The sequence below is a fragment of the Anarhichas minor genome, unplaced genomic scaffold (assembly GCF_050575085.1).
Source record: "Anarhichas minor isolate MPS153535 unplaced genomic scaffold, ASM5057508v1 ptg000055l, whole genome shotgun sequence".
Lineage (NCBI taxonomy): Eukaryota > Metazoa > Chordata > Actinopteri > Perciformes > Anarhichadidae > Anarhichas > Anarhichas minor.
This window is the reverse complement of record NW_027466501.1, coordinates 3,047,641-3,071,213: the sequence shown is the minus strand read 5'-3', so window position 1 is coordinate 3,071,213 and position 23,573 is coordinate 3,047,641. Positions and strand designations below refer to the sequence as shown.

The 23,573-nt window shown below is 41.4% G+C and overlaps 1 protein-coding gene and 1 long non-coding RNA gene across 6 annotated transcripts; one reads left to right on the top strand and one right to left on the bottom strand.

The window, feature by feature from the left end:
* Window positions 1-621: 621 nt before the first annotated feature.
* Window positions 622-3,943, bottom strand: LOC142932039 (uncharacterized). Its single transcript, XR_012947452.1, has 2 exons — window positions 3,485-3,943; window positions 622-2,588 (listed from the first exon to the last, which is right to left on the bottom strand). It is a non-coding gene; the product is annotated as an uncharacterized LOC142932039 (long non-coding RNA).
* On the top strand, window positions 3,608-22,846 carry mkrn1 (makorin, ring finger protein, 1). 5 transcript variants are annotated; one of them, XM_076076257.1, is made up of 10 exons: window positions 3,608-3,763; window positions 4,502-4,633; window positions 11,540-11,721; window positions 13,219-13,433; window positions 16,237-16,308; window positions 17,206-17,420; window positions 17,756-17,850; window positions 19,562-19,672; window positions 20,077-20,221; window positions 20,724-20,894. In XM_076076257.1, exons 1-10 carry the CDS (start codon window positions 3,690-3,692, stop codon window positions 20,752-20,754), a joined length of 1,272 nt encoding a protein of 423 aa, XP_075932372.1. In that variant the 5' UTR covers window positions 3,608-3,689; the 3' UTR covers window positions 20,755-20,894. The 5 variants fall into 5 exon arrangements, with proteins under 5 accessions (XP_075932372.1, XP_075932369.1, XP_075932368.1 ...); XM_076076254.1 differs by lacking the exons at window positions 17,756-17,850; window positions 20,724-20,894 and adding an exon at window positions 22,114-22,846; XM_076076253.1 differs by lacking the exon at window positions 17,756-17,850 and having other exon boundaries at window positions 20,724-22,034.
* Window positions 22,847-23,573: the final 727 nt, after the last annotated feature.

Below are 23,573 nucleotides of genomic sequence, written 5' to 3'. Positions count from 1 at the left end.
CTATTAATACTTTTACTGTCATTCCATTATATCCACTGCTGTTATTATTATTAAAAGGGGTTTTAGGGAGTTTTTCCTGTGCCGATGCGAGGGTCCAAGGACAGAGGATGTCACGTGTACAGATTGGAAATCCCTCTGAGGCAAATTTGTGATTTTGGGCTAGAGAAATAAACTTAAATTAAATGTTTGTTTTCTTCCCTGACAGCTTACAGTCATGACAACAACTTACATCTTCCATGTTCTTGTCTGGTTTCAGAATTGGATTACAAACCTAAGTTTGTGTATATGCTCGGGTCCACTGAGCTGCAGCTTCAGGTCAGCTCTGAAGCAGCTCGGGTGGCTATTGAAAGCCATCAGCCCCTGTTGACCTAAAACCGATAGATAATTGACAATTATACAATTTTGACGGAGCGCTTCTATTTTAACCGGCGCAGCTTTTCCAGCCTTTATGGCACTCATTCAGCGGTGCAGGAAACACACCGACCAATGCGTTGTAAATCACATCACGTGATGCAGCTCAGCCAATCATCATGGGTATTCTGACAAGTTTCCTGACTGGAGTGAGCGATTTACACACACGCGGGAGAGACGAGGAAAGAGAACGAAGGGCAGGAGAATAGATAGATAGAGATACTTTATTCATCCCCAGGGGAAATTTGTTTGTTACAGCAGCAAAGATATACTTCAGTAAACGAAGTAACAGTAAAAATAAAAATATTAAGTATGACAAATGTACAATATATACAATAAAATAACAGAGTAAAACATATTAAATATAAAGAAAATAAAATAACAATAAAAATGCACAGTATATACAATGAAATAGAATAGTATTAAATTAACTAACTAGGTAAACTAAACAGTAGTGCAAAGATCAACCAACAGCAAACAGCAACAGTGTAGTGGTGTGTAATCAAGTGAATGATGGTCTGGCCAGAGGTGATTTATTATCTAATGGCAGTGGGCAGGAAGGTTCTCTGTATCTGTCCTTGTGACAGCGGAGCTGGATCAGTCTGTTGGAGAAAGTGCTCCGCTGTCCCTGCAGGAGGTGGTGGAGAGGGTGGTCCGGGTTATCCAATATGGATAATAATTTCTTCAGTGTCCTCTTACCCCCTTTTCCAGAATGTCTTGTTTGCAGGCAATGATGGAGCCGGCCTTCTTAACCAGTTTATTAAGTCTGTTGGTGTCTCCGGCTCCAATGCTGCTCCCCCAGCAGACTACAGCGAAGTAAAGTGCACTAGCCACAACAGACTGGTAGAACATCTCCAACATCTTGCTGCACACGTTGAAGGATCGAAGTTTCCTCAAGAAATAGTCAACTCATCCCCTTCTTGTACACAGCGTTGATATTGGCCTTCCAGTTCAGTCTGTTGTCTATGGACACACCCAGGAACTCCTCCACCATGTCCACATCCTCTCCCAGAACTCTCAGCGGTTGTGGAGCATCGTCTTCCTCCTGAAGTCGACCACCATCTCTCACCATCTCTCTTATACACCCAACCACTGCAGAGTCTTCAGAGAACTTCTGCAGATGGCATGACCCTGAGTTGTACTGGAAGTCAGTGGTGTACAAGGTGAACAGGAAGAGAGACAGAACAGTTCCCTGTGGAGCTCCAGTACCACTGACCACCGTATCAGACAGCACACGGCCCAGTCGGACAAACTGTGGTCTGCCTGTGAGGTAGTCAGTGATCCAGGAGACGATGGACCCCCACCACCCGCAGCTTGGATGGTGTTAAATGCACTGGAGAAATCAAAGAAAGTGATTCTCACAGAGCCACCGGTTCCATCCAGGTGCGACTTGAGCTCGTTGCAGCAGGTAGATGATGGCGTTGTCCACTCCCACATGAGGCTGGTATGCAAATTGCAGAGGGTCCAGTGAAGATTTCACCTGCGGTCAAAGGTGAGCCAAGACCAGCCTCTCCAGCACCTTCATCACATGTGATGTGAGGGCAACTGGTCGGTAGTCGTTGAGGCCAGATGGAGTTGTCTTCTTTGGTACAGGGACCAGGCACGATGTCTTCCACAGCACCGGGACTTCCTCCTGCTTCAGGCTCAGGTTGTAGAGGTGTTGCAGGACATCAGACAGCTGGATGGCGCAGGTCTTGAGGACCCTGGGGCTGATGCCATCAGGTCCCGCAGCCTTGCCTTGGTGGAGTCTCCCCAGCTGTCTCCTAACCTGGCCAGTCGTCACAGAGAGGGGGGAAGGGTGGTCATGGTGTCAGTGGTGGAAGAGCCCTTTGAAGTAGAGGGCTCTGTGTCCATGCAGCTCACCAGGGGGGACAGAGGGGGAGGGGGGGAGGCAGCCGAGGTGTTTGTGAGGTGTAGTGTGTGGAGAAGACAGATGAGGGCTGTGAACTAAACCTATTGAAGAAACAGTTTAGATTGTTTGCCCTCACCAGGCAGGGAGCCCCCTGGTTGTCTCCCTCCAACCTTGAAGCCAGTTATCTGCTTCATCCCGGTCCACACCTCCCTCACGTTGTTCTGTTGGAGTTTGGCCTCCAGCTTCCTCCTCCCTGAGCTTCACCTTCAGGTCGCGCTGGACTCTCCTGAGCTCATCCCTGTCCCCAGACCTGAAAGCTGCAGACCTGCCAAGGGGGGGGGGGGGAAGGGCAGTGGCACAGTATGCATCCTTTCATTAGCATACAGAAGGTCCAGAGTTTTATTTGTGATACTTCTGGGTGACTGCTTTGAATTAGACCAAAAATCAATAGCCTATTGGAAACTTGACCCCTCTGATTTCCACCTAAAATGTATATAGGTTTCCTTGAACTTGTAAAAATAACTCACATTCTGTGACATATTACATAATACATTTTTGTGTATGAAATATTTAAAGCCAAGACAGCATGTTTTCTTTAGGTTGCACCTTAGCAAAATTAAGCAGAAATCCTTTGATGGTAAAGAGCAGTACAATACAGCTGACCCCTCAACTGAATGTACATAAGGAGGAAGTAAGGAAAGGGGAAGCGACTGATACTATTTGTTCACAGTGAAATAGATATAGTGGTGTCTGGTGGTATATTGGCATGAAGAAGGCAAACACCAAACACCAATCATGCTTTGCTAATCACACCTTTCTGTAGTTCTCTCTCCTATTCAGGAACAAAGGCACAGAGCAATAAAGGTTAAGCTGCTATTTTCTGGCTCAATGAATATGACATATTACAGTTTGCATTTTCTGAATTAGGCTACTTTGTAGAGTTTTACAATTGTAGAAATTATATCTCCACTGGGGGCAAAAATGCTCTCCCAAAACCAATATACATATGTCCACCGAGAATCGAATGTCCACAGTTAACTTAGATGAAATTGATAGTTTAACCAAACAATGTTTCGAAATTCTTTGATATTTAGTTTTAATTTTCCAAACCAGGGTAGGCATAATATCCCCAAACAGTATCATAGTGGAGCATCTCACAATGATAAGCAATTTACAAGTAAATTGTATTGAAACAAAAGTAACGCGCGTTAATACACTCACACTGATTGGTTTTCATTGGCCTGGAGGTTCGTCAGTGTTTTTTGGTTTGTCGTTATTATTGGGACACTGCTGCCCCGGCGTAGTGGACAGTACCTAGCGCGAGTTGTTCGGTAAATCCCGACCTGAACCCTAGATATGCGAAAGAAGCCGAGCTGGAGCGGAGCTTTCCGGAACATCCGGCTGTAGCTTCTCAACATAAACAGCAATGGCGGAGGCAGCAGCAGCGTCTATGGCGGCTTCATCAATAACAGTAGGTTGGACCAAACACGTAACCTGCAGGTAAGACATGAAAAATTACTTTTAATATCAAAGATAGTGATATCGTCTGTCGTTCAATACCAAAATAGCTGTTACGCGGTAGCTGGCTAACGGCTGACAACAGCGTCATCTTCGGCTCGGCTCAGCTGTTGTCTAGCTAGCTTCAGTACTCCACTGTGTTGTTGTGTTCACTGTGTTATGGTCTCAGAGTAGATTGGCGTGCTAGCTTAGCGGCCAGCGTGCTAGCCACATTTTCAACGATTAACTCAGCAAGCATTAATGCCAGACTAAAATGTTGGACTACGTAAACCAACTGTTATACATCAGAGTGATAAAGCCCTTTAGTTGTGAGCTGTTCTCTTTTACTTTAAAACAAGTCAACGTTGATACCAGCGAGTCTAGCTTATTGGTGAGTTTGAATTTACTCCGCGTACCATGACCTACTATTCATAGCAGCTGCTGGGTGCCACATCCAGACATTAGCTAGCGTTATCAGTCCAAATGTTTGGTGTGACCATGCTAAGAGGAGCTTTAATGCGTTGCCAATGTGAAAGTGAAAGGCGACATTTACAATACAGTTGTCGCGCTAGGATCTAGCGGGTTCGTCAAACGTTTAAAGTTAGCTTTCAACTTAAAGTTAAGTTTAACATACGGATTTGAATGAACAAACAAATGTTTTCCGTTCAAATGTATACGCCAGTAGGCCTATGACCTGAAATCGTTTACTCTACTCGACGATTTCTTATTTTGTATTTTCAGGTATTTCATGCATGGTCTATGCAAAGAAGGAGACAACTGTCGCTATTCCCACGATCTGGCCAGCAGCAAACCTGCAGATATGATTTGCAAGTTCTTTCAGAAGGGAAACTGTGTGTTTGGGGACCGTTGCAGGTAAAGTCACACCTGAAATCTAAGTATAAATTAGAAATGTAACATATTTCAATGTGGATCCAATCAATAAGGTTTGGCTCATGTTTGTAGTCAACTGGCATGGTCAAAGTCAGCTGCCACAGCTTAAAAAAGTGCTCCTGGTTGTCAGTTAAGCTGTATCATAACTTCCTTTCTAAAACTGGCCTTGCCCTCAGTCAAATGACAGCACAGCAACTTTGCTGGCAGGGCTTGTCTCAAGTGGATCAGACACCTGAGACTGCTGCTTCCTGATGTCAACATGTTGGTCTGTATCCGTGTCAGCTCGGCTGTATGTCCACGAGGAACCACAATCACTTGTCTGTGGCATTTCAGAATTGCTGGATAGAATAGTCTACTATAAAAAATGTCTTTGAGTGATAGTGGTGTATGTTCAACACAATTCTAGTACATGCATAGAGCACTCGGCTCACTGTATTTGAGAAAATCTTTTGGACAAATTTTCTCTTTCCTCAAAATCCTGTTTAAGATATACAAGTTTGTTCTGTGTTTGAATATGATACACGGACGTGTTTTAAAGGACCATACCACTGGGCTGCAACTAATGATTATTTTTTATTATCGATTAATCTGCATTTTCATCATTACTTATTTTGTTCATAAAAAGACAGAAAGTGAATAATGCACAATTTCCTTGATCCCGATTTAAAATACTACTAAAATAAGTCCAAAACTCAAAGGTGGTCAGTTTACTATCATAGAGGACTCAATTATTCAAATAAGTACCTATTTATTGCAATAAATTATTTTTTGCAATTAATTATTATTGATTGGCCAATATGAAAATTAAGTTTTCAGGACTTTAAACTTTTATATCCCATTGAAATACATAAAAATCATGTCATAAGCATGAGGTTGGCTGCAGATTAATTGAATAAGGTTTGGAAATTAGCCACGTGATTTCCCACTATAACAATCATTTCCGCAATCAATAAAAACTTTTTTAAAATCCATACATAATATGCATTAAACATTACGCAACCATTTTTATACTAGACTGAAATCAACGTCAACCAGTTGCTTCCTTAAAAATACGTTGAGCAGTTTTATTTGTAGTAAATGGGCTGGAACATGCAGCGGTATGGTCTTTTGAGAAGCGGATTAGGCTCCCAGTCTGTTGTCAAGCTTGAATATACCCAGACAGTGTCTGCTCCATGTCTGGCTTCAGGAGCATCCCCATAGTTTGAGAAGCACTCGGATGACCAGCCCAGCAGCAGCAGGGGGACATTAGTTATTCACATACTTGATCATTTTCTTTCAATAGTCTGCTTATTGCCTGTAGGAAGCCTTTGGTTCGGTGTATATAACACTGAGCTGCTTCTGTTGTTGTGTTGATAAGTCACATTCCTCCATCCTTGTGCTGGAGCTGCAGTGAGGAGGGTGTCCTCATTATGTCTGTGTTCCCATGGGGCTGTGCACCCTGTATTAAGAGTCCAGAGAAAAGCTCTCTCTGTGGGGGTTTATTATGGCTGAATTCCCTTGACTCTGTCTATTGTGATGGGCTCTGTCTCGCTCTCACTCTGTCTGTGTCTCTCTCTCTCCTGCAGCCCCCATGGCCAGACAAAGTGCATTCTAGCCTGCATGGCAATTGCATAACGCTCTCCGTTTCCCTCCCGCTCTCTTTCCCTGAGCTAGCCACCCCCTCCAGTGCTCTTGCTGGGTTCCTCAGGTTCATTCTGCTGCAGCACCCTCCTCTCTCATTTATGTATGCATAGCTCCAGCAGCCGCTCATCCAGTGCTCCCAGTGGCTGTCTGGGAACAGACTGGTTAACAGTGTTCTGATTGAGCTCACCATCATGGATGAGAGATTGGGCAGGTGTTCCTTTTGTATGGCTGTGTGTGTGCACAGGCTGTCCTGGCCTACGATGAGCTCCATTGTTGGAGAGTCATTCAAATGATTAGGAAATAAATGATTGTATTTTTATCGAAATAGTTTGAAAATATTTTGTCAATATCAGTAGTTTTAATGATATATTATGAGCTGCTTAGAGCTAATTCCAACTCCAATATCTTTTTTTTATACTGCTGTAAAAACATCTTATGTATTTATTAAAGTTTCTCGGCCAAAACAAAATTTTACAAGGTTGAACACATTGTGATGGCGTTGTGCGCGAATAATCGCATGATTTATTTTGCCATTAATCGCATTGTTATGGCAAAGTTCAATAATGAATTCAAAAGTAGTGTATTGCGTACTTTTACTTTAAAAGTACTGCTATATGAACAAAAGTGCAATAACATTTGGTTTGCAAACACTTTAAACAAATAAGGTTATTTTTAACAGCAGTATTCCCTTTACACAGTAGCAGTTAAAATACAGTTATAATGATTCTGATAATAGTATAATAATAATTCAGCCGGTGTTCACAACTTTATTTTCATGTGTGTAATAAATGCAATTTGAAATATACACCTTGAAAACTGCAAACCTATCTACGTCATGTTTTTTATGTTTGTTAAATTCTCAGTAGCCATAACTAAATGATATGCTTATTATACATATTCCAAACAAAAACACTTTAAAAACTCAAAAAAAATAATTTAAATGAATCATTTATTTTTTGGTATTTTGGTCAGACACATGCAACGCTGATTACCGTAATATGTGTGGTATTTGTTATAAATGTACGTTGGTACATAGAGGGTGATAAGAAGCTGTACCTGGAGGGATTTAGGACTCAGGGGAATGTAGGTGAAGCATGGAACCTGTAGTCTGTACCGTGGCAGTAACCTGCATGAGGAAGTTATGCTAATAAAGAGTTGCAGTTTGTTCTCTCGTGCTTATATGTTTATTTAAAAACACGACAATATGTATTTTGATATTGTCACGATCCTGTAACTGTAATTATCTTATTATCCAATCAGATTTCGCTCCTATGCTGTCTCTAAGTAAAAAAAAAAAACTGCCCGAGGCCTGCAGAATTACAAGTGAATCTCTTTGCAGTTTAAGTAAATGGGCACGATATTGTTGATTGTCATAGTCTTCAACCAATCTGATTTTTAGTTTGACATGTTGGGCGTATTCTTTGACGTGCCAGAGCCTTCTAGCTGGCCTACAAGTACGTCAGCATTAATGTGCGGCTTGATTGGTCAGTGGGCTAGCTTGAGTGTTGTGAAACTAGCTAGCAGAACTTTGTAATAGTAGTAAGAGTTTTTTTTTAACACTCAATGGCTGAAGGAGGAGGAGAAATGGATTTGGTGGTGGATTTACTGGCAATGTCTTTCTGGAGAAGGACATTTCAAGAAAAGCTGGACATTGTAATTGGCATTGGGTCGGCCAACCCCACAGCTAGCAGCCCTGACCCAGCCAGGAAAAGGATCTGTGCGAACGTTATTCCTGGCTAACAGCGTCGGAGAAGCGTTGCAAATTTTATGGCTAAGAATGCGTTTTATTTGCGACTGAGCGTCTTGGTGTTTGGAGCTATGCTGGATTTGCAAACCTGAGTTGCCTAACCAAGGCAGCAACAAGACACCATAGCACGACAGGACACTAACAAGCTACGGTGCTTTTAAAAACTTTTCGGGGGAACCGAGTGAATCTACAACTCAACGAACAAGTTTACAGGAGGACCTCTGGCTGGAACTGAACTGCAATATTTAATGATATTGTACAACCGCGTCATTAAACTCTTTGTAATCAAAGTAAGGAGGATGGACTTTGTATTTAAATAGTGAACAGCAGCTTTGGTAAGTGAACTGCTTTTGTTTTTTTTACATCTGCAGTAGCGTTACTACTGTGTTAATTTGTCTATCGTGTCATTTTTATGATATGGTTAATATTGTTCCCTCTGATGTGAATAATATTTGAATGGCCCGTGTTCTTGAGTGTGTGGATGAATGTGTGTTTTAGCGCCGCAGGTTTGCTGGATTGATTTGTCATGCTTTGTTGTCATGTAATTATATGCGACTGGTTCTTGTGAGTTTGTTCTTGTCATTGTGTTAATTACATTGATTTTGACTATATGCATTGTCCGTTTTTGACGGTTTACATTGATTTCAGGATGGTTGAAATTATGCCATGCATTTGCCACACCAGTGCTCTACCCCATCAAAAGCGTTTGTATTGACATTTGTGTGTGTGTGTATATGTATATGTATATTTGGATGATCCAGAAGAGGATTGGGAGAATGTCAGATGAAACCAAAATAGAATTTTTTGGTAAAAACTGAACTCGTCGTGTTTGGAGGAGAAAGAATGCCGAGTTGAATCCAAAGAACACCATACCTACTGTGAAGCATGGGGGTGGAAACATCATGCTTTGGGGCTGTTTTTCTGCAAGGGGACCAGGACGACTGATCCGTGTAAAGGAAAGAATGAATGGGGCCATGTATCGTGAGATTTTGAGTGGAAACCTTCCATCAGCAAGGGCATTGAAGATGAAACGTGGCTGGGTCTTTCAGCATGACAATGATCCCAAACACACCGCCCAGGCAACGAAGGAGTGGCTTCGTAAGAAGCATTTCAAGGTCCTGGAGTGGCCTAGCCAGTCTCCAGATCTCAACCCCATAGAAAATCTGTGAGGGAGTTGAAAGTCCGTGTTGCCCAGCGACAGCCCCAAAACATCACTGCTCTAGAGGAGATCTGCATGGAGGAATGGGCCAAAATACCAGCAACAGTGTGTGAAAAGCTTGTGAAGACTTACAGAAAACGTTTGACCTCTGTCATTGCCAACAAAGGGTATATAACAAAGTATTGAGATGAACTTTTGTTATTGACCAAATACTTATTTTCCACCATAATTTGCAAATAAATTCTTTAAAAATCAGACAATGTGATTTTCTGGATTTTTTTATTTTTTTTTCTCATTCTGTCTCTCATAGTTGAGGTATACCTATGATGAAAATTACAGGCCTCTCATCTTTTTAAGTGGGAGAACTTGCACAATTGGTGGCTGACTAAATACTCCCCCCCCCCCCCCCCCCCCCCCCCCCCCACTGTGTGTGTGTGTGTGTACACAGACAGACAGACAGACCCGAAACTATACAGATTATTTATGACATACCATTGTTGGGATCTGACTATATGGCTTCGACATGTGCTGTGGAACAAAGAGAGTCAGGGCTTCCCTTTTGCAAGCAAAGGTTTCATCCTGATTGTAGTTTGAGCACCAAACCCCAACTCTGAAGAAATTCACATTAGGGTGTGAGTTTCCTCCCCCCCAAAAAAACTGTGTTCCTGAAGTTACCTGAAAGCAGCGCTGCAATCTAATTGGCCGAGAGCCAAGACACCCCAGGACCCCTGTGGTTCAGCCACTGTTCTACAAAACTACCTGCAACCCCCACCTCAATGCTTTTTCCATCGATCCCTCCGGGGTAGCAGGAGGCACACATGCAATGCTGCCCGAGCCCACGGAAGCTCAGAAGAATCCCCCCCTCAACCAACACGATTGCATCGTACCGTAAGGCGAAATAGATTCTGGGCAGAGTTGGAGAGAGTTCTCCTGTTGGCTATCCGCCATTTTGAGTCTCGCGCATGAGAGACGTCACCACGTCCTAAATACGTCGCTGAGCTGTTCCCTCGCTGCTCCTCCTTACACACGCACACACACCCCCCCCCCCCCCCCTTTTTCAATCGTCTGTTGATTTTGGATAGCGTGCTCATAAATGTATAGTTGTTAGTTTATGTTATACTTTAAAGAGCAGCTGTCTGTGATTACTTTGTGCATGTGTATTGTGATAATAGCTGTATATGTGGTCTGTGCTCGAACTTAAACCTTCACTTTCACTCTGAATGTGTAATAGTACTCAGACTGTTGACATTGTGAGTGAACATTAATTATGAGACTTAGTTTGTCGTTTGGTTATTGGTCCCTGTTCGCAGGGTGGTGCCCCGTTATTATTAATAATCATTAATAATTGTTACATAATTGTATTGATGTCAAGAATTTAGTTTCTTAGATGCTGATAACCCAAACACGCTCCTTTACGTTCCCAACATATTGCTGATAACCCATGTCAGGCTATGTTATTCCCAACACCATCCTCTAGGTCTGTAACGTCAGTTTGCCTGTACAAACACGGGTGCAGTGGCTGATCAGTGGTATCTGGTTGACTATGTTTAACTCTGACATATCAAACATGTTTAAAATGAATCTAGGCGGCCCCGATTGGTCTGCGAACAGTTACCATCCCTCACATTACTGGATGATCTGTGCCGAACATCGGACAGACCAAAGTCCCAGACCAGATTTACTTCCCGACATTCAAAGGAGAAATCCAGCCCTATGTTCTACCCAGATTACCTGGTAATGTAGGCTATTGTTTTTTTACTTAATTTAGACTGAATATTCAGCCCTTATTGCATTATTCACTTTTGTTTCACAATTTATATCTAGCCTTGGCTATATACTTTCATTTTAATCCTTTTTTTCATGAAGGAGAGAATGTGTGAAGCCAGTCTTATTGCACCTCATTTGCAACAATAAAAATGGCGTTGATACTGCACATCGCATTTTTGAGCCAATCCTTTGAAATACTTTCATAGCGGCATTGAGATAGAGATACAGTGTCAGCCAGAGACATAGCATTAAATATGGGCAACATCCTTGATCAATGGGAAACTACTTTTGGTAATGAGTCACTTTGGACTTGAAGGAGTTATTTGCTTCTGAAAAACTTTTTGACTTCTTTATACTCTTATGAACTTTTTATTGATGGTAGAGGTTTGTTTTGTGCCCCCTTGCTGCTCAGTAGGGTCAGTAATGTTACAATCCTGGATTGCGTTATCAATTTGGGTTTTCACTGTTTGTATTTCAGCTCGTCCCTTATAGCTGAATATTTTCCCGTTCATCGCTCTTGTTCTATCTTCCCTGCATTAATGCTGTTGTTACATGTGAACTGTAACAATCCTGGTCCCGTGTACCTCCTCAGGTTTGATCACTGTAAACCAGCGAAGAACGAGGAGTTGCCAACCCCACAGACGCTGCCGCTGCCCTCTGTCTCGCTGGCCGGCTCGTCAGACCCAGAACCCAGTGGGTCAACACCCGGTTCAGGGGCACAAGACTGGGTCAACGCTACTGAGTTTGTTCCAGGACAGCCGTACTGTGGACGGGGTGAGTTACTAGCATTGTCATGTGTCATATTGATGCTCACACCCGAACATTTGATGGGAAGGTCTTTCATACCTCCGTCGTAATAAATGTGATAAATCAACACTGGCTCACACGCATGTGTGACATGTGTGACACAACCGCCCCCACATTTTTCATGCGCCAATGTACTTAATTGGCAGCTGCATGCAGCCAATCGGGTTACACAAGAGTTGTGAATTTATTAAGTATCTATTATTATTATTATTATTATTATTATTATTATTATTATTATTATAATAATAATAATAATAATAATAGTTGAAAGCCTTCAGTTTCATTTTTAACTTTCTGGGGTCTTCGTGGACATGTAGCCTGGAGCTGTGATGGAAATTAATCATAGAATGTACACTCCTTATGGAGTCTCCTTTATAACAGTTTTTGTCCATCAAATTTCTGATACTCTTCAACTTGGTGAAGACAGTTGGTCCTTTTGGAGTTGAGGTACTTTTTTTTTGTTGCAATTCAAACAACCTCTGGTGCTTTTCTCCATTTGGCTTAGGTAATTTAGGCTTGTCTGAACTCTTTCATTCAGACTCTGATGTGGGCCAAAAGAGTGAAACATGACAACCTGAAAAGGATATTATTTGCCTTCTTAGTGATGTTTTTGCTTCTCTTGGTTTGTTTGGTCTGTAGCAGTCAACTGAGCAACAGCTGTGAATGACACAGTTGAACCCGTTAACTGTGTGTTAACGGGTTCATCCACTGTCATGAGGTCTGAAAATGCCGAGCATATGATTTTGTTGAAAGGTAACTTAGACCTAGACCCTATTTACACGTTTTTGTGTCTGACTGCATACTGTACCAATTTTAGAAATTGTTGTCTCTATTAGTCAGACGGCAGCCGCTAAACATGCTGGAAATAATGTGATCATATTGGGATAATTTGATACCGTCATTTACATCCACTAAAAGTGCAACAGGCAGAGGAGGGGGAAGCTCAGGAGACTGCTAGTGTTCCTGTGGGTGCTGTGACCCTATGGCCACCGAGGTTTGCTGCTCCATATTCAGATTTCACAACGAGACTTCTCCTTGAGCGAGACGTTTACCAATAACAGCAGGGATCAAGCGAAATGTAAGTTATATTTCTCCATAGGGTTCTTCACATAATGCTGTCGGACACGTATAACAATCGGAGCCTGTCAATGGCAAAAACAAGGCATTATAGTGGACATAGCGTTACATTAGCGCTGCGTAATTGCTCTCGCAGCTCGTTTCACTGCTGCCGCTTACAGCATTCTCCCTCTATACTGGACCAATTAAAAAAAAAAAAAAATGATTGTCTCCATTATACAGTCGGGTAGAAAAACATGGGAAAATAGGGCTGAAAAGTTACCCTTTAAGTTCAAGTTTAAAGGTTGCTTAAGTTGAGGGCTCATTTACAAAATAAGGCATTAGTAGCAGCATGATTAGTTTTAGTTTTGTGACACGAAATAAATGTAAACATATTTCCATGTACAGCTGAGCCTGAGAGGTCTGTCCCTCTCATCGAGGAGTTTGACAGTGAGGCATCGCAGGACAACAAAGAGCTGAGGAAGCAGCTCTGTCCGTACGCAGCCGTTGGAGAGTGCCGCTACGGAATCAACTGTGCCTATCTCCACGGCGACGTGTGTGACATGTGCGGCCTCCAGGTGCTCCACCCCACCGACAACGCCCAGCGCTCCGCGCACACTAAGGTAGGGGTTACAGAAATAACCATACCGGGGTGTGCATTTACTATCCCATATTTCCTGTAATATTTTGGATTTACTAGAGGTGGATAATAAAGCAAATTTGTTACAGCTGATATGCTGGCGACTTGTCGCTTTCACTGGTTTAAATGTCGTTTGTCATTTTAACCAGTGGAAGCAACGGTCAGTACTGGCTTAAAATGAGAAGCTGTTACCTAAATGTTTTGTTTCGGGCCTCTTTGCTAGATTTGATAATGAATTCAATAGCGTCAGAGTTTAGCGACTGTGTATTTGGCTAAGTCACTTGCTGCCTGCAACACCAGTAGGCAGAGGTGGACAAAGCTCAGTAGAATACAGTAAAGGGATCAGCATTTGAGCCGGTTTCATTCCTCAAGGGTAATCTCCACTGAAAGTGTTTTTGATGTCTCATGGAACAGATTCGCTTTCATTTTGGCGCGTCTGACGGAGACTCCCTCGGGGGGGGCATAGACAGCTGCTTTAAATCACACAAATATCCCACTATGAGTGTTTTTAAACCGAATAACATCTCTATATTGATTGATCAAGACTCCCCCGACTCTATCACTAGGGTGATCGGGGGGAAAAAAATGCATAAAAACAAACGTGGTTGATTTCTTCCCTTGGAGCCAACATGAAAGCTATTTTGGTTCAGGATATGTCTGCTGTCAGCCATACTGTTGTGGGTAGGTTAGCGAGCCGATGTCGACTCTGCTCCCCAGGAGCTGCTGCTGACAGACGGAAGATGGAGTCATTGTGGATCAGATAACAAAGGGATTAAACGCTGCTCACGTCTCAGTTTCAGTGGAGGTTCCCAGTTAGGATCGCCTCAGGACATCTCTAGCCGCCGCACATTATTTCACTTTGGTAACTTAATAAGTACAGTTATAAAAATAAATTAATAAATACGTTTTCATTAGGAGGAGTGTTAAGATTAGTTTCATTTTTAACCAATCACATAAGCGCGCCCCCACGAGGGTATACTCTTATGTACGGGGAGGAAAAGTGAAAGGAGGAAGCATCTTTAGCTTTGGTCCAACATTTGTCTTGGGCTTAGTGTTGAAACAAACAAACGTGGGCAGAAAGATCATGTGCGCACTCATGATCATGGTAAAGATCCCCAAAAGAATACAAACAAAGGATACAGCAACTGTACTGACGGTGACATCCATTCTGTTGGAGTACAGGTGGCACCCGTCTTTATGTTACTATTTCACATTAGCTAACCTACTTACTTAAAGTTGTCATAAAGAGTAAATGCCTTGGCTTGCAGTGTCAATGTTACAATTAACTATTTTGTCAGAGAAGACATGACCAGCCTGTATTTGTTTGATATATTAGTAACAGCTGACTAACACTAGCTACCGTTTGTTTGCCAGGTGATATTCGTGACTATATGCCAGAATAATTTAGCTGACAAATACAAATATTACCTGGCAAACAAACCTTTAGCTAAGCTAAAGTTAACTAACGGTCGCTTACGCTGTGTACAAACGATGAAAGTAAAGCGTTGGCGAACTTCGCTCAGCTCACCATTTTGTCAGAGCAGACATGATCAGCCTGTAGAGCAGGGGGGGCAATTATTTTTCCCAAGGGGCCACATGAGAAACGGGGACTGTTGTAGAGGGCCAGACCAATAGACTGAACTCAATCCTGCTCTGCATTATTTCACCTCTTTATAAAAAGCAGTATATTGTATGGTTTTGATAAGCTGTGAGTGGTAAGAGTAAATATTATGATCAGTGGTGGAATGTAACTAAGTATATTTACTTAAGTACTGTACTTGAGTAAAGTATCTTGAATTTTTACTTAAGCATTTCCATTTTATTTAACTTTGTACTTCCACTACATCTCAGAGGGAAATATTCTACTTTTTACTCCAGTACATTTGTCTGGCAGCTTTAGTTACTTTGCACATTATAATTTTTCAAACCTTTCCTAACTACCCAAACTGAACAACAGAGTATAAAGAAGTTAAAATGAGCTCCACCGTAAACATCTGCAGCAGGAATAATGATCCCAAAAATATACATATGTAATATCCATATATAGAACACGTAGAACACTGACGGATTATGTTTCTGCTAAATGAGAATCGTATTTCTAATTGTAATCCTTAAACACTGTGATCTATTATCCACAAACTAAGCAAACGGCTTTACTTCAGTAAATAAATACTTAGAAGTCCATGTTTTGTTAAAAACTCTACACTCCGTGTCAGTCTTTCTTTTGTTTAACATAGGCTGACATTTTTGAGGGCTAACAGCTTACTCACATCTTCCATAAGCTCAATACACCAACACATTACTAACGTATGTAAATTGAGAAAAAAAAGAGCAACAGTCTCCTTCAAAATAAAAGCAATGCAGCTGTATTTCGTGCATGATGTACACTTGTTTACGTTTTATTCCTAATTTCCCATTGACGTCCCGCAGGCCGGTCGGCGACAGCCAAAGGTTGGCCCGCGGGCCGTCAAGGTCTAGTGTGTAAGTTTGATTTATTAGTAAAATGCCAGCGGAGCGAAGCGTGTCAACACTTTCACAGGCTGTGCCACTGCTGTGCCACTTGCCTGCCACTATCAGTAATTGCATCGGCTGTCTCTCCATCATTAGCGACCGTTGGCTAACATTAGCATAGCTGTTTGCCAGATGATGGTCTTTTCTCCAACATGTTGCTGTATCACTTCGTTTGGATTCTTTCACAAGTGTTAAAACGACAACATGGACAGATAAGATCTAATCTGTCCATGTTTTGTCGTTTCAACACTTGTGATGTTTGGGCTATTTTGCAGTCGCTAGCTATCTGGGCTGTTTCGAGGAGATTCCTTCCCACCCTGTTCCCAGGTTCCCACCCTGTGCATGATGTAAGTATATACCGCTTATATACAAGTGTGATTGGTTAAAAATAATTCCCCGTTGAAAAAAATGCTTTTGTGAAAAGAGTGACGTCAGGGGAGTCTAAAAACAACACACAAATACATTGGATTTCACACATGATAAGCAGTTTGTAAATGCAGGTTCACCAGTTTGTATATAAATGTAAGAACATCTAAATGTTTTATATAAATATGAAATTTCAAATCCCTTTCTACATATATTTGCAGATGTAGACCTTTAAGCTCCGTCGTTTTATTTGCACCCTCCCTAGTACGACTGACTTGCACACCAATCTGATTACTGTGCTAACCTCAGCACATGTTGCTATAGAAGTGTGTTCAAGTGGAACTCACGCTTGTGAACTTTGGTTCTACATCACATGCATTAATCTATAAACCCCCATGTTTGAATGATTCATTTTCAAAAAGTGTCAGCCCCATCAGGTGAGACAATGAAATATGATCAAGGAAGTCCAGTTTGAGTAATGCATCCCTCAGTTTGAAGGGTTTATAAAACACAGCAATTTATAATAGCTTAACGTCTGGAGATTTCCCATTACAAAGTCATGTACTGGGAATGAGAGCTTGCACGTATTTGATTAGCCATTGCACTCCGTTAATAGAGGACATTGCGTTGAATTGGAGCAAAACTTGAGCCAGGACCACAGCTGCTCCAGTGCAGTGGTCTCATTTTAAATCAATGAGTGGCTGCTGCTCTTGTCGACCACAGCTCAGGAATTTCACATTAGACACTAGTGAATACCGTGGTAATCTCTCAGCTGGTAGATACTGCAGTTATTCTGCTACATTAGGTAAGGACCACAGTTTAATGGATCCCTGGAGAAAAAGGTTGTGGTGTGTTGGTTTAACTGTTCCCTCTCCTAGGCATGCATCGAGGCCCATGAGAAGGACATGGAGATTTCATTTGCCATCCAACGCAGCAAAGACATGATGTGTGGTGTGTGTATGGAAGTGGTGTTTGAGAAGGCCAACCCAAGCGAGCGCCGTTTTGGCATCCTCTCCAACTGCAGCCACTGCTACTGTCTAAAGTGTATTCGCAAGTGGAGGAGTGCCAAGCAGTTTGAGAGCAAAATCATCAAGTGAGTCACTAACACATGGCAAGATAGGGTTTTGGAAGTGGCTGTTGGTTCCATCCTTGTATATGTTAAATGACTTAAATCTGTATCTCTGGTAGATTTTCTCAGGAGATTGTCAAATGTTTTAATCTTTATGAGATAACATCAAAACCAATGACTAAATACCCTGTGGTCACATATATCAGACAACTTATTTTAATCTACAGCTTGTTGACAGAAAGGGAACATCCACATAACTGAGAAGCTTAATAATGCTGCGTTCACACCAAACGCGACGCACAAATTCGCTTTGTGTTACTCGTGGGATCATTTGTGTTTATTTGCCTCATTCGCACTAGACGCGCCGGAGGAGTGGCTCATCTCCATGGAAACCATTATCACCCAAGCCATTTTTTTCCGGCATCAACCATGGAAGAAATAACCACTATTGCTGGTTTGTACATGTTGTGGAAGTTCCAGATATCTTGGGAAACTAAAAGCTGTCTTGTCTGGGTTCATAACATCATCCTGAGGTGCTCCGTGGATTTCATCGAAGAGTATTCACTGTATCTAGCAAACCACACGTCGGCTGGTTTACTACAACTGTATCAACCCAAAATAGACAATTTTGCTGTGATTTAACAATAAACGGACAAAAAGGGATGCCAAAATAACAACATAATAATGCCAATTTGTAAAAAGTCTGAATTCATGTTTTGTTTTGTTCTCTCCGAAAGACGACAAGCAAATCATTTTAAAATACTTGTTTTCTCAATGGAGCTCGGATCGATGTAGCTAGGCTTTGCTAACATTGTAGCAGCTCCATTCCATCAACACTCAATATAATGTCATCTAGGCGTAAAAACGGCAGCGTCGCTATTGTTTGTACCATATGGTTTACACACATACATTTATACACATGGTTTTGTCCGGTCTCTACTAATATCAGGCATCATAGAGCTCTGGGTGAACACCTACGGCTACAATCATTTTTTCCTCCACAGTTTCTGATTCAACAACAGCAGCACCTCAGTGATGACTGGAGGAGAATCTCAACGCTGATAGGCTTCACAGTGCAACGAGGATTTCTCGCCCGAGTTGAATAATTACGACACATGTAAATAGCGCAATTTTGCATTTACTCGCCTCCATTCGCATCTTTGCATTGACTTTGTATGTAATCTAGTCATGAGAAAAATTTGCATCGCGTTTGGTGTGAACACAGCACAAGACAAAAAATATAGAAAACAAAACTCAACTCTTCAGTATTGCCATTGATTAAACTATTGTCAATAATTTCATTACTGTTATCTAACATTGTTAGCTGTATTGAGCTGATGATATTTCAGTTATAGAATTTGGCAATGGACAGGCCTTATAATGAAAACCAGTAAGGACTTTTCATTTCTTTTATATTTTATTCCTATTTATAAAGCCAATTCCCTAAACGTCTGTGCAGGAACTTACTGAGATGACCTTAGTTAAAGCTCATTTCTTTCATTTTTAGTGGAGAACCGATGTGAAATGAAGACAAATGCAATACTTCCAGGCATCCCATCTTGACAGAAATAATGTTAAAGACAGCGCTGCATGCGAGATAAGACAATCTGGAATGTGAGATATGATTAGCAGTTTGAACAAGTAATGACACCAGAGTATCTGAAAGAAGGGTATGGATTGTTTACTTGAATACACAATCCTTTTTAAAAATGTAAAATTTACCTCTCACTGAGGTACATTTAAGGCTCAAATACGGATCGGTTTTTATTTTGTGAATGCATGACCAGAAATAATTTCCAAGCCTGTCGTTGTATATAAGCATTTGTGAACCAATGAAAAAATTCACTTTGGGAATGTTTGTAGCTCTAGTGTACACAATTTCAAACGCCACGTCCTTCTCCAAGCTCAAAAAGAAAAGGGTCTGACAAAAGAGGTGGCCAGGAGCTCTGAAGCTAGACCCTTATCATTTGAGTCCAAATGAATCCCTTACATTGTTATTAATGATAATAACATACAATAAGGTTAACAGGTTGTGTTCTTAATTAAATGTTCTGGTCATGATGCCACACAGGCCACAGTAACCACGCAACTAATCTTCAACAGTACTTGTAACCGACTACAATGTACAAGGACTGTTTCCACCGCTTGTTTTTTTTTCTTCGCAGGTCTTGCCCAGAGTGTCGGATCACATCCAACTTTGTCATCCCAAGCGAGTACTGGGTGGAGGATAAGGAGGACAAGCAGAAACTCATCCAGAAATACAAGGATGGCATGGGGTACACAGATCATTTCCTATGCTGAGGAAAAACTTGCTTAAAAGCTGTATCTCTGCTGGACTTATTTCTGCCTTATTTCTACCAGCTGGTCAGGGACACAATCTGTTTTTCTGCTTCTTTAGTTTTCACTAATGCTTAAGCTGAGTTTTTGTTTCTTTTTTTTAAAGGCATTTAATCTTTTCAGTCCGGCTTATTTTCAATCTTGGATGGTGATTCTGCGGGAGTGGGCGGATGATCCAGTGTGTAAAAGAAAATTCTGTGTTCATTTAAAAAGCTCCACTGAGAAAACATCTATCTTCCAAAGATCGATAGTGTTGTTTGATGCCTCTGGTGTGCTTTTGTGCTCTGAATCACTGAGACAATCTTTGAACTTGCTGTACTTTTGCTCCTTTTGTCTTCTCCAGGAGTAAACTGTGTCGATACTTTGACGAGGGTCGTGGAACGTGTCCTTTTGGCTCAAATTGCTTCTATAAGCACGTCTTTCCTGATGGACGGCTGGAGGAAGCGCAACCCCAGCGAAGACAGACCGGATCCAACAGCAGGAATCGGGTAAGAGATCACACTACCTCCTCAAATCCTGTCATTGGCAAGTACTCATAAAAATACTGAAGTGCTACCAAGATTGTCACCGTTTGTCAAAAGCAACTGACAGCAACACCTTCTCACCTATAGTGCCCTCTGCTGGATGTGGAAAATATAAAGTGTAAGAATATGTGACCTGAAATATTTAAACTTACTTAAAAGGTTCAATGTGCCTTTTGTAGAGTAAATACTTTTGACTCGGGAACACCTATTAATACAGTGTTATCCAGTTCAACAAAATTAACTGACAAATGGTGAACTTCATTTGCATCATTTGTCTTGTGATGCATGATGGAAGTTTCTCAAATAAAAAATATATTTCTATTTATTTATTTATTTACACCTCATGACCTATATAAGTAAACAAGACCTTCAACAAGCAGATTTGCTAATTCTATATAGTTATTCTTAATGCTTGTCATCGGTGCCACAGGGTCCGATTCTAGCAAAATCCGACAAAATCATTCAGGTTCACCAGAAACTCCCTCAGCTCCAATTAGAGCCGGGCCGACGACAGCGACCAACCCACCTCGGACAGACCCAGATCCAACTTGTTGCCGCCTTAGACCAGCTAGAGCTCCAGTGCGAGGTGGAGAGCTCTGCACCCGGCAGCAGAGGCTACTCCGACCCGGAGCCTCGCCTCGCTGTTCCGCCGGCCCCCACTGGGAGCCGTCTCCGCGGCTGGAGAACCACGCCATACTGCTGGCCCCGCTGAAGGGAAGGGGGGCAGCAGAGAACCAGAACTAGTTTTCTGGTGCTTGGAAACGATACTTATCATCACATTACATTTCCTCGTAGTAACTTTGAATATATCCCCTCATCAATGGAATCAGTTTAAATGCTATCATGTCCATTGTACTTTTTTTTTTTTTTTTTTTTTTTATCATTGAATTTCCGAGGCCAAAATAGTTTTGACAATTGCCCATCCCAAGTGTGGCGGAGTGATTTGGATATAAAAGCCATTAGTGGCAGAAGAAACTGAAAAGTTAACTATGTCAAAATGATGAAATACTGAATAAAAATATTGATTTACGTGGTCAATATTTTGTGATATTTAAATCTAGATTATGAGATTATCAAAATTATGAGCTAGTAAATAAAAATGTTGAGTTGGTGAATTAAATCAAACAAAAAAACTTTTTTCAGTGTCTTAATGGAAAACAATGAGAAAGTAAAGCATTATTTTGATTATTAGAAGAATTTGATTTATATTACGATTTTGATTTATTAAAGGGCAAAGTTAGGATTGGGGGGGATCTATTAGCTGAAATGGAATATAGTACTCATAGCTATGTTTTCATTAGTGTATAAGCGCTTGAAACCAAAAGATATTTTCGTTTGCTTAGAGATGAGACCTTCATATCTACATAGGGACTCTTAACGGAGTCTGCTGTGTTGCACCGCCATGTTTCTACAGTAGCCTAGAATGGACAAACTAAGCACTGGCTTTAGAGAGAGCTTTTTCACGTATTTACGCTACCTGAAGGCCACTGTAGTACTCTGACAAATTTGGTAAATATCAGCCACAGCATGCAAAACCATGGTAAGGCTAACATAACCATGTTTTTGCTTTCTGCGGCTCACATTACTACAGTCTTGGAAGGCAGGAGTGAGCGAAGGGGTATTCAGTTGGTTTGCAATCTGCAACCTCACGTCTAGATGCCACTAAATCCTACACACTGAACCTTTGAGTCTGAAATTGGTATTATAATTTTGAGTAGCATCATTTTTGTCATTCCTAACATTTCCTCTATTACTTTTTTTTTCTTGAAGAAATGTGCTTCCATACTTTCCAAACTTTTATTGTCCTCAGAATACATTCTTCTTTGAGAATAAAACTCTTTCCCGCTTCCTCTCAGAACTCAAGACGAACGCCGCTGTGGGACATCTTTGACGAACGGGAAAGCACCGACTCCTTTGACAACGAGGACGAGGAGATGGTGACGTTTGAGCTGAGCGAGATGCTCCTCATGCTCCTTGCCGCAGGAACAGACGATGAGGTGACAGATTCAGAGGACGAATGGGACTTGTTTCACGAGGAGCTGGACGATTTCTATGAGATTTACCTATAGCAGCAGCCCCCCCCCCCCCCATGTACTAGACACTAGAATGGACTGTCTTGTGCGAGTGATGGACAGTAGCTTTTTCCCCACCCCCTGTATTGTGGCAGTGCTTTATAGCAGGCCATTAATAAATGAACTTTTAAAAGAAAAAAAAGAAAAAAGTCCAACAAGTGCTCGTGCTAAACATTTTCTAGACATCTATCCTCGTGGGTCTATCTTGTGCAATTCATGTTAAAAGGAAAAAAAATGACAAAAAGAACTCAATATAAGATTTAACAAATTATAACTTTCTTCAAATATTGCTAATAAACATTGTCAAGTTTATTTGTGGGTGTGGGTTTGACTTGTTAATCATCTACCCAGGTGTTAATATGTACTTCTGAGACTGAGGATGCACTCTTACTTACTCGGCACCATTTACTGTAATCGTGATGGGCATGTTGTAAGATTTTACATATGCTTTTTTTTTTCTTTATTAAAGCTGCTGATAGCCAATATATTGTGCTGATGTTAAATACATTCACCATGATCATGTTGTACTGAAAAGTATTTACTGTGTCCCTTTTTTTCAAGGTGAAAAAGTCTGTTATGAGGCATTTAGATTATAATGAAACACACACTGTCCATCAAAGCCCAGACATTGGAACTCTTGTAAGGTTTGTGGCTGTTTAAAGCAGGGTGACCCCGGGCCCTTATCCTGAATAGAATACTCAGACATTTTAGTGACATAACGTAAGTTATGGAAGAGATGTAAGAAATCTTTTCTTTTTCAGTGGAAAATTACTCAAGCACACAGATTTGAGCCCACAAAATTTGAGCTGCTCAATTCTATATTGGGTTTTCAAAATTGGCCAATTGGCTCCATACAGCGGTCAAATAGACAAAATAAAGAACTTAATTTAAAATTTGCTGAGCATCTAGGTACCAAGTCCTTCCTCAGAACCAGGCTATAATGAGTCAACTCTAATAACTCTTCAGCAGTGCAGAGAATCACGGAGCTGACTTTCCATTCCCCACAACACCAGTGTGAAGTGTAGATTCACTGCTCTGTTTCTTTGCTGCTGAGACGCTCATCCACTGACTCCTGATAGCTGGTCTCAACCTGTTAAACTCCATTTGAATGCATATGTTTATACTGAAATGTGTTTTCTATGTTCCACAGCCATCCATCTTAACTTGAAATTAAAGTTTATCAACTTTAGACTGTTTAGTCTAAATACTTTTGTCTGCTGTCTTGTCTGTAAGTCACGACCTGA

Coding starts and splice junctions, on each gene's coding strand:
- mkrn1 (XM_076076253.1), top strand. CDS start 3,690: ATGGCGGAGGCAGCAGCAGCGTCTATGGCGGCTTCATCAATAACAGTA. Junction 11,722..13,218: donor ACAGCCGTACTGTGGACGGG/GTGAGTTACTAG, acceptor TTCCATGTACAG/CTGAGCCTGAGAGGTCTGTC. Junction 13,434..16,236: donor AGCGCTCCGCGCACACTAAG/GTAGGGGTTACA, acceptor GCTATTTTGCAG/TCGCTAGCTATCTGGGCTGT.